Below are 11413 nucleotides of genomic sequence, written 5' to 3'. Positions count from 1 at the left end.
TCTTGTGTAATCCTTATTATAAAATTTTATATATAATATATATTAGGCATACAGAGATATAGATATACATATGTATATATATCTTACAACACCACAAGATCTCTAACAGCAATCTCCTAAAATCCCAGAAGGTAAAGATGCTTTCAGTAAAAATAATCCCATTAGGCATTATAACAAAGCTCCACGACGCAGCACAATTGGGCCCAGAAGTTGGTATATATGTTGAAAATATTAGTTAAAAGAGGGAATAATAAGGTACATACATACACAAAACAGTAAACATGTTATTTTAACTTAAAACATAAATATAAATATACATTCACCCATCTTGTCACATAAAACTAAAGTCTGGGTCCTCTGATAAGGATTTTGTAACATCTTTCTTGTATGAACATATATCTCCAATGCAACATTTATAATTCCCAACTCCCTCTGGACAAAAATGAATGAAAACAAAAAGACTCATGTAAAATAATCTACATGTAAAATTCAACTAGGTTTATATCTTTTTTTTAAGTTCACTTAAGCATACTTAATTCAAAATACTTTTTACAACTTATCCTTACTGAGATTTTCCCAATATGCAGTAGCTTTCGTTCCTGTCACATTCATAGATCATCACTTTATGTAAAATTATGTTATAGAATTATAATGCAAAAAAATAGCATTGATGGGATTGGGGGGAAAAATTGATACACGATATAATTGGTAGAAGCAGAATTGTATGGGAGAAAGTAGTAGTAGACTATAGTCTACTACCTGTGCTCAGTATTCTCTGGGAATCAGTCAGCAGCATTTACAATGAAATCTGTTAAGCAGAAGTTCGTTCACTACGTCTAGTAAACTGAGATCGGTTAAGTAAACCTCTGTTGTACAAATACTCCATTGAAAGTGAACAACCCATTAGGTAAAACAGATTAAGGTGGTGAGAGCAACAACATCAGGCTGGAAAGCCAAAGGAAATACTGAAAAACCTTCTACAAAACAATATTTGCTGAATACTTGCTTTAGGTTCATACACGTCAATGAGGTCACTTCTCAGCATAGGTACTGGTTTGGTTAACAAACCTAAAGCCTTCTTTTTGCACCTTGTAGTTTGCTACCACTTTGTCAAAAGAAATACTATCTAGAATCCCAAGACTGCCTCCAAAAACTTTCTTTCTAGGAAAAATTTCCAATAAACCTAATTGAAGGGAAGCCACACAACAAGAATGCATTAACAGAGCACCCATGGGGAGTTGAAAATGTCTATCGAACAAAAGACTCCTTGAAGATCCATCTGAGTTCACAAGTCAAGAAATCTTCTCAGCAATCCGTCTGGATCGCTACCCTGCCAAAACAACTCTCTTCCCACAAAGACTGTAAGATATTTAGAGTATCAAAAAATCTGGGAAGTTGACACTGTATATTACAAAGATGGGTCATACATTATTATTCCCAATTTTTCATGAGCCTTATATTAGTCAGGGTTCTCTTAGAGGGACAGAACTAATAGGATAGATACATAAAGGGGAGTTTATTAAGTATTAACTTACACAATGACAAGGTCCCACAATACGCCGTCTGCAAGCTGAGGAGAAAGGAGAGCTAGTCCGAGTTCCAAAATTGAAGAACTTGGAGTCTGATGTTCAAAGGCTGGAAGCATCCCGCAGGGTAGAAAGATGTAGGCGAGGAGGCTAGGTCCATCTCTTCTTCACATTTTTCTACCTGCTTTATATTCACTAGAAGCCGATTATATTGTGCCCACTAGATTAAAGGTGGATCTGCCTTCCCCAGTCCACTGACTCAAATGTTCATCTCTTTTGGCAACACCCACACAGACACGCCCAGGATTAAAACTTTGTATCCCTCAATCCAATCAAGTTGACACTCAGTATTAACCATCACAAGCCTCCCCATAAAAGATGATTTGGCTTCCATGCCTCATTGACATAAGGCTTGGCCATGTTACTTGGCTAATGGGATGTAAGTGCCAATCACATACGTTACTTCTAAGCTGATGTTTTCAGAGCCATGCCAGAGTTTCTTCATTGCTCTTTCTCTCTCTCTGATGCCATCAGTGTATCCCCATATTGGGATTACTCCATGAACCTGTATTCTGCAGCGAATTTGAGAGTTGTGGGAGAGCCACAGCTGACAACTGCAGCCAACATGAACAAGAAAGAGGCTTTTGTTGTTGTACGCCATCAAAACACTGGAGTTGTTTGTAAAATGTCATGCCACAGTGAAAGCTGACTAACAGAGACACAAAAGATTAGATGAAGAAAGAAAATCCAAAAGAAGCTGGTATCAGAATTACACCCTTGAACCAGAAATGGCTTTAAACCAATAAACAATGATCACTAATTTTCATATCAGTGTTTCTCAGACCATGATTATGTACCAATTAACCTTCTTAAACACTTTAATTTTACCATACACTAATAATTATGTAAATAAAATTATTAAAAGCTAAAAGAAAAAAGTCTTAAAACTCAAGCCCAAAATTTTGTATTATAATTATTAGATTCTACAGAAATAAAATGACCCTGTCAAATTTGCTATCAACATTCCTAAATGCTTATTCCCAATTTCTGATAATATCACTGAAAACAGATTACAGTTCGTAGAACCCACTGGTCCGCAGAGCACATGTTGAGTAGCATGGTTTCAGAGCAAGAAGGATTAAGAAATATGAAGGCTTTTATGACACTGAAAACTTATATAACTGAAAAAAAAATTACAGACAAAATTGGCCCAAAAACACAGGTAAAAATTTCTTGCTATCTTTCCCACTCTGCAAAAATATCAGTGGTTCCTTTTTCTATAGGCATAAAAATCAGCGTTTGTTTCTTTTTTCCCTTCTTTCAGTCTATCAGTGATAGACATTTAGGTTATTTGAAAGGTGCCTAGCTCCCAGACTTAGTAATTTTAAATGAAATGCTTTCCGTTATAGCAAATAGGAACCCAATTATTTTATATTGACATATGTAGTTTACTGCCTTTCTCTCTTATTATCATCTAGATACTGAAAAGCAGCTAGTTATTTTCAATTATTTAGCAACCTGCAATACACACGATTTAGAACCAAAACTCCAAGTATATTTTAAAGCACATCTAATTTTCTAAAGAATGGGTCTTTCCTGTATTGCAGATGATTCAAAGTTTTTGAAATTCATCCCAGCCCTTTGAAGAAGTTTCTAGTTTAACCAGAAATACTTTTTCAGTGGTAAGAGTCCAATCCGGATGAATGTCAGTATATGTACACCATCCTTCTAGGTTGCTGTGGCAGCTGTTAGTTAAAAAAAAATAGTTGTTTAAAAGTGACTGGAAGAAAAAGAAATGATTGTTGTATTTTCTCTCAGATAAAGAAAAATATATGTACTATATTTAAAGTGAAGCTGTTTTCCAAGTAGTGTTTTAAAATGTGGATGGCAAATCTGCCTGAGTTTTGGCAAAACACACTATTTTACTTTTGCAAGGCTCAACTGCCTTTTGAAATTAATAGTAATTTTCTGAAATAAATAAAACGACCTTTGCAAATAAGAGGTTTTGTTTGTTTGTTTTTTTTAATCTTGCCAATTAACATTTCTGTAGCACTGATTAAGGTACAAAATTTCTCACATTCGCAATCTAGTTAGGAGCAAACTAGTTAGGCAGTTAAAACAAACATCATCACATTAAACCCCAATGAACCAGAGGAAGAACCATTGTTTAGAGAACTCAACTGTGTTTTCGAACTCCAAATCCCATGATGTTTTATGTTACACACCAATTCATGAAGATTTCTTTATTTTTTAAATTTGTATTTAGTTATTTATTTTCTGGTAAAGGGTCTCTGTTGCCCAAGACGGTCTCAAACACCTGGGTGATCCTCCCACCTCAGCATCCCAAAGTGCTCGGATTACAGATTACAGGTGTTAGCCACTAAGGCCAGCCAGCAATTTATTTCTTAAGTAGCATTTGTATTTGATTATTCTAAGTACCTGTAACTAAAATAGTCTCAGGTCAGTAGGCACAAAAAAAAAAAAAAGGAAAAAAATCTTTCTTTTTGCTCAACTATTATTAGGAGAAAATGGATTTTATGTTAATAAGGGAAAAACGAAATACAGAATCCCTGAAGAGTATGTGTGTGTGTGTGTGTGTGTGTGTGTGTGTGTGTGTGTGTAAGGCATGGTTAATTCAGTTGTCTAAGAGTATATTTTCATGTAGGTTGTCATCACAATAAAACTTCTGTGTTCACTAAAGTCATACTGACCCATGTGTATATCTTTCTTTACAAAGAAACCTTCTAAATGCATCATTGGCTCAGAACTCAGACTCCACTCACAATTTTCAAATTGTTTGTTTGTTTGTTGATTTGTTTGTTTTTGAAAGTCAAAGCCCATTAGTGAAAAAAAGTTGAGATCCCATTCCCAAAGAGACTTTGAGATCCTATAACTTTGGGCATAAAAAGAGATATCTTTTCATCTAAAAAAGAAAATAAATTAGACATTTAAGTTTTCCCAACATACTGCCTGTCCTTAACTATTTTCTATCACAATTTCATTTACTGTAGTCTTTGCTTATCTCTTCAATAAAAATAAAGGCCCACTGATTACATCTGCTGCTTGTTACTAAATATTTGTTGACTGAGAATCATTAAATGAACGTTATCACAAGGGTATGGAGAAATTTTAAATGACACAATACATCTTTATAAAGGGTGGAATTTTAAAAATCAATGGAAAATTGGGAAAAAAAGTTAACAGAGGACATTTTTGCAATCAAAATATAGGCCAGGTAATTTTAGTTTTCTATTTACATAATATTTTTTAAATTACGGTACTTTTAACATTTAAGCATTAAGTCCAAGAACATACAATTTTTAAATGCAATTCTACAAATACATACAGCACAACTTTTAATAATGAGCAATAGTCATTATAACAGTTCACAAATCTAGTTTTCATATAGTCCCTTTTCTATATTTTTATATTTATAGAAACTATTAAGTGGGTTTCATTATAAATGTGGGGGTAGGGAGACCAAATGCAACTATCAGATATTAATGGTGGTTCTTATAGTAGTTGGGTTAGCATTCTCAATATCCTCAACCTCTACATGGAATTTTAAAAAAGAAAACTAGCAAAATAGAATGCCTTGATTATAGGCAGATTTCTAAGTGGTCTAGTAACAAAAAGTCAAGGCAGTGATGTAGAGAAGATGGGGAAATACCTGTGTTTATGTAAAAGGAAAAATTATTAATAACAAACATTATTTAAGTGAGTAGTCTCTTATCCTCAAAATACGTTGAATAATCACCACCAGACCAAGCTAATCTGAATTATTAGATCTCACGGTCTTTTACAAAAGTGTCCATTAAATTTTCCAACAACTTCCCAGACGCTTCTAATTTTGGGGGACTACACCATGCATTATTTTCGGTCCTTAGACCTGTGCTTTCCAGTAAAGAAGCCAGTAGCTACAAGAGGTGATAGAGCACTTGAAATGAGGCTAGTGCAACTTAGAAACTGAATTTTGTATTTTATTTCATCTTAATTAATTTATTAAATTTAAATTTTAAAAGTGTTATTCAAGTCAGTTACTGGAAACCTCTTAATTTTGTTTGGAAAAAAACGGGGTATATGAACATACTTTTAAACTGGAAATTTTATTAAACTTAACTTTAAATTAAGCGCAGTCCGCCCTCAGGTTGCACCTCTACTGATTCGACCAATCTTAGATCGAAAATTTGAAAAGGAAAAATGGATGGTTGCATCTGCACTGAATACCGAAACAGCCTTTTTTCTTGTTATTATTCCATAAACAATATAGTATAACAAGTATTTATACAGCATTTACATTGTATTAGGTACTGTAAATAATCTAGACATAACTGAAAATATAAGAGAACATGCATCTAGGTTATATGCAAATACTACATCATTTTATACAAGAGATTTAAGCATCCTTGGATTTTGGTATCCACGAGAAGTTGTAGAACAAGTCCCCCATCGATACTGAAAGATTACTGTATTTGCAATGAAAACTTACCATCTGAATTGACTTGCTGTACCCAGATTTCAAAGATATGGTATAATAAAAGAATAAAAATCTCATCAATAAAATTTACATTGATTAAATGTTAAAATGATAATATTTTTATATCCTAGGTAAATATAATTTATTATTATTAAATTTTATTATACTGTTCTCCTTTCACTTTTTTAATATTGTTACTAAAATTTCTGAATTACATAAGTTGCTTGCATTTTATTTCTGTGGGACAGTGCTATCTTAGACAATGCATATTAATGTAAAACTCAAAGTTTTGTTAAGTCAAGTTCCTTTAAGAATAATTTTACATTACATCAAAATTTGTTCTATATATATGTACAGTTCTATAAATTTTGATGAATTCATACAGTCAGGTAACCAGCACCACAATCATGATATGAAACATTTTCACCATCCCCAAAAGTTCCCTCATGTCCCTTTGTAATCAACCTTTACCCACCACCCCAACCCCTGAAAACAATGATCTGTTTTCTGTCCCTACAGTTTTGCTGTTTCTAAAATGCCATAAAAGTTGAATAATACAGCATATAGACTTTTGAGCCCAGTGAAATCAAATTTTAAATATTATACCATTCTATGGTATTAAAGGATTATGATCATTTTGATATTCCTTTTCCTTGTATCAAGAACCTTTACCAAGGCCTATTTTTCCGGTTATTCCACTTTCAAAACTGAACTTTCTTTCTTGTCATCATTCTAGTAATGTATTTACCCTTCAAGAATAAAAGGTAGTAGAGTGTATTACAGTTATTTACATTACAGTCCTTCCTCCCACCAGACTCTAAGCTAGAAATCTGACTTTGCTTTCCATAGCATTAACTCTGTCTAGTGCAGCTAACAGTACAAACGACAAGGCTGAGAAGAGATTTCCCATTGTGTTCTAAAACAAGGTAAAGGAAAAAAAGAAATGAGTGATGGAGATTACTCTCCAGATTAGGTATCTACTTTTATTGAAGTCTCCGAAAAGAGTGTAAGGCTATACAGAGGATCCAAGAACTATGATTCCAGCCAGCCAGATGTGAATGCTAGTGGAGCTTTAACTATGCCAGTATTTTTACCTGGATTGCTACTTGTTTTGTCATAGCTTGCTAACAAAGTTGAGTAAATTTGGAGTTGTCTTCCTAATAGCATTTTTCTCAAAAACCTTGTTACTTCTAGTACACGATTTTACAGAACAGAAAGTCAAGAATACACGTATCACATTATAACAGAAACAGCTGCACCACACAAAGAGCTTAATAAATTACAAGGTTCTATCTGAAAAGTCTGATATGTATTTGTAATCATTAATGTCCGTATGGTTAAATACATGAAATATAAGAAATATATGTATTAAATAGTTAATAAGATATCACTATTTAGTTCAATGCTTTCAAGTACTTACTAAAATCTCCAGTAAGAAAAACTCCTTCTGCTCCTGGGGCCCATTCTTTGCAGTATAAACCACCATCAGCACATCTGTGGACGCCAAATGATTCATAGCCTCTGGAAAACTGATCAATCCCACCTTCGTTTTCTCCAATGCTGTTCAAAATTTGGCTAAATTGTTTATACCTTTGAAGAAGTGTGAAAGAAAATAAGTTAGAAAATTAAATAGTCTTCTAGAAAAGCTACTGTAATTAAGTAACTGCTTTAGTCTTATTTAGGGAAAAAAAGGATGTTATTAAAGAGGAATAATATAAATCATTTCATTTATTAGTAGAGGTTATCTGGTAGGATAAAATCACTCTTATTTAAAATAAACTGAGCTAATCTAACTAGCATTCTTGGTGACTTCACGCACTGGTGTGAGAGGAAATATGATGGTTCTACTAGTTCATGAAGTTTCTAAAAACTAGCATTATAGCAACTTCCATGTCAAGACGGCATAATGAAACAGAATCTCTACATCTCTCTCCTCTGATTCCTAAGGAAATGAAATAACACAGTCAAAATTCAGCAAGAAAAATAAAATTAGCCTACTGCAGGGTTTGGCAAACTTTTCCTGTTAAGGGGCAGACGGCAAATATTTTAGGCTTTGTCAGCCATATGGTCTCTGTCACAGCTACTCAAGGATGTCTCTGAAGTATGAAAGGGGCCATGGACAAAAAGTTAATGAGTGGGTGTGGCTGTGTTCCAGTAACACTTTACTTCCAAAAACAGGTGGTGGGCCAGATTTGGCCTGCAGCCTTTTCCTTCCCTAAAGCAACTAAGCATGGCAAGAACATACATCATATCAAAGTACAAAAGCCAGGGGCCACAAGAAGAAATCACAGATTCCTAAGCAGGACCAAGAACAGCACATGCCTGCTCCTGACCCTCTCCCAGCTCCCCTGGATCAGGTACTGGTACACCAAAATTACCACCCTATTTTCATTAGTATGCCCTATATCCAGTAAGAAACAAACTAGGAAAAACTTGGTAAAACTGGAGAAGTAAACCATGTGGCAGGTGCTCTATGTCAGAAGCGAAGGTTCCAGAACTACACAAAATTGTATACAATATTGTATACAATACTATACAAGCCAATAGGCTTCTCTATACCTTCCCATACCCTCAGGGGTAAGCAATCTTTCCCTGAAAGATGGCAGGAATCTAGGTACAGGATATCCAGGGAATATGCAAAATTTGAGATGCAGAATAATGAACAATATCTCAACTTAGCGACATAGAAAACTGACCTTTTTACAAATGTTTCACATTATACAACTTAATTAAAAATAAACTCAAAAGAATAAGAGCTGAAAGATTATACGACAAGAGAATGAAAAGTAAAAGACTGTAGACTTAACGAAATAAATGGAGGAATAAAGTATATCAGTAGATAATGATGAATAAGTTTAGACTCAGCAAAAAAAAAAGTACATAGTATAGCAAAAATAGCAAATTATTAAATGAATAAATAATTGAGAATTGAAATAATTAAAGAAAAACAATGAATTTCAATATATTAAAGAGAACCTAAGAGACACCTAACATAGACAAAAAAAAATATGATCCAAATATGGATAGCTGCTGACTGAAAAATAAAACTAAATAAAATGAATATACATGATATAAAACTGGAAAATTTTCCTAAGGAATTAAATCCACATATTAAAAAGAGCATACAATTTTTTAAGAAAAGTTTGGGAAACAAACACACACAAAATATATTCCAATTTAAGCAACTGAGATTCAAAAGATAAAAGAAATGAGTCTATAGAGAACCAGGCAGAAAAAGGCAACATCAATTAAAAACCAAAAGATAAAACCAACTCCACACAATTCTAAGAAGGAAAAGTAGTAACCTAGGAATATCCTAGGAGACAAGTTTCTATTTATATCTAAGGAATTTTTTAAAATATTGTCAAATTTAAAATTGAGTTTTAGTCAATGACACTAACGAACCATTCTTGAAGAAAAATCAGCTACTTTCCATTTTTCTAAATGGCAATTAAAAATTAAAAACAAACACAAGAACGAACAGTTATTGTAGGAGTGTGTCTAAGAACTGACTCCTTAAATATAGAACCTTGGCTAGACAATCATGGAACTGTGTGAATGTGATCATGAAAAGGGATCTCAGCTGACAAAGTAAAAACATTATATTTTTAAAAAGAGATGAGTGAAAGGAGGATGAAATTTTATAGCAGAGAATCACTCAACATAGAGTAAAATTTAAGGTTGTCATCATTATACTCTTTCATGTCTTTATTAATCTTAGACGAGCACTGAAATAAAACTTTACAGTAAAGAAAGTTGTATATGAATTCCAATAATTTCTTCTTTTCATTTCACTTTAATTTCATTGTTTAAATTAAAGTTAACAGACATTTATTTTCTCATGTCTCATTATAGTATTTCTATCAAGCATTTTTCTCTAACCTTCCATCTAAAGAGAGGCATATAAAAATATCAAGAATTATATACCCTTAATATCAGTGAGGATTATTCTGGTGACGTTTCTTTTTACTTTCTCCATTGCATTGTTCTACTTACGTATAACAAATAACTACCATTTAAAGAAAAATGAAGTACAGTTTTCCTAAAACTATAATTTTTCACATAATTAAAACAGCAACATAATTTTATATAATAGTTATAGGAATTTTACTGAGTATGTAAAACTAGGTTTATAAAATTTGAGGAACTTAAATCATTTGAAATAGATCTATGGAGCAAAACTGAGTTTCTGAAATAGTATTAAGCCAAAGTAAAAATTCAATACGTGATGAAAGGGCATTTCAAAACAGTAAGAAAAGGATAGCTTATTCAATAAAATATTGAAATCTATAAGTATGTCATAAAAAGTAGATCTCTAAAACCAAATAACTTACAGAGAGATCAAACTTGTAAACTTTAATATTTTAAAAATAAGTCCAAGTGTTCATGGAAAATGAAGCACAGGTAGCCAATAGACATTAGAAACAATGATCAAATTCATATATAACTAAAGAAGTGCAAACCTAAACTTCAAAATTCAATTTTCCACCTAAAAGACCCAGAAACATATGATAGTCTATACGGATGGGATATGGTTCAGGAGAAAAGACATTTTCAAATGCTCTTGGTTGAAGTATCAATTAGAAAACAATTTGACACCAGCTATGAAAATTTCAAAATCACACTCTTCAAGTAAGTAACTCTATTTTTAGAAATCTGTCCTTTGGAGATACATCACACAAAGATGCAAAGACATCTATGTATACAATACTATTTATTTTTATGGCATTATTTATAATACAAAACCATGGAAAATAAGTTACCTTGGCAACAATGGGAAACTAGGTGAATGAACTGTGGACTATCTAAATCATAAATTATATGACACCCGTTAAAAAAATGAAGTATGGCAAAATATGCTGATATGGAATCCTGCCCGAAATAATGCCAGTCTCACAAGATAGTTTTTAGTCAAGGGGGCATAAACTGAACCACCCAAAGCAGCCAGGCCGGTGTAACAAATATGAGGAGCTGACCACATACAAGAAACACAAAACTGCAAACTTGATGAAAAAATAATTAAGGAAAACAAAGCAGAAACTGTTGAGATGGAAAGTACAAGCCTCATCTAAAAGCACAGCCTCTATTTAATAGTTACAGCTCATTGTTACGTAGCGTATTTTGTCCAATCATGTAATTACTCAAGAACATTAAAAAATACAGATTTTTCTACGAACTCTTCCTAATGTAAACAGTGGCAACTGTTTCAAAATACTTAAAATACTTACCTAGACAAACAAACTAGATATGCAGGCCTGATGGAACACCATATGCAAACTCTTTAAATCATATGAGAAAATGTTCTGTGTGTGTGAGGTTTTTTTTAACCTCTTCCAGATATCAGTCAGCTATACTTCTTGGAATATGGAAATGCTAATCCATATTAAATTATATAAGTAATAACAGGCAA

The 11413-nt window shown here is 32.9% G+C and overlaps 1 protein-coding gene across 1 annotated transcript in view; it reads right to left on the bottom strand.

Moving 5' to 3' along the window:
* Positions 1-11413, bottom strand: part of GBE1 (glucan (1,4-alpha-), branching enzyme 1) — a 273306-nt gene that overhangs the window by 212756 nt on the left and 49137 nt on the right. Inside the window, exon 2 of the mRNA XM_011953833.1 lies at positions 7424-7593. Coding sequence (XP_011809223.1) covers positions 7424-7593 — 170 coding nt within the window. The remainder of the gene's footprint in view (positions 1-7423; positions 7594-11413) is intronic.

This window comes from Colobus angolensis, unplaced genomic scaffold, assembly GCF_000951035.1.
Source record: "Colobus angolensis palliatus isolate OR3802 unplaced genomic scaffold, Cang.pa_1.0 Scaffold373, whole genome shotgun sequence".
Taxonomy (NCBI): domain Eukaryota; kingdom Metazoa; phylum Chordata; class Mammalia; order Primates; family Cercopithecidae; genus Colobus; species Colobus angolensis.
The sequence above is the reverse complement of the archived record's forward strand: the minus strand, read 5'-3'. Positions and strand labels throughout refer to the sequence as shown.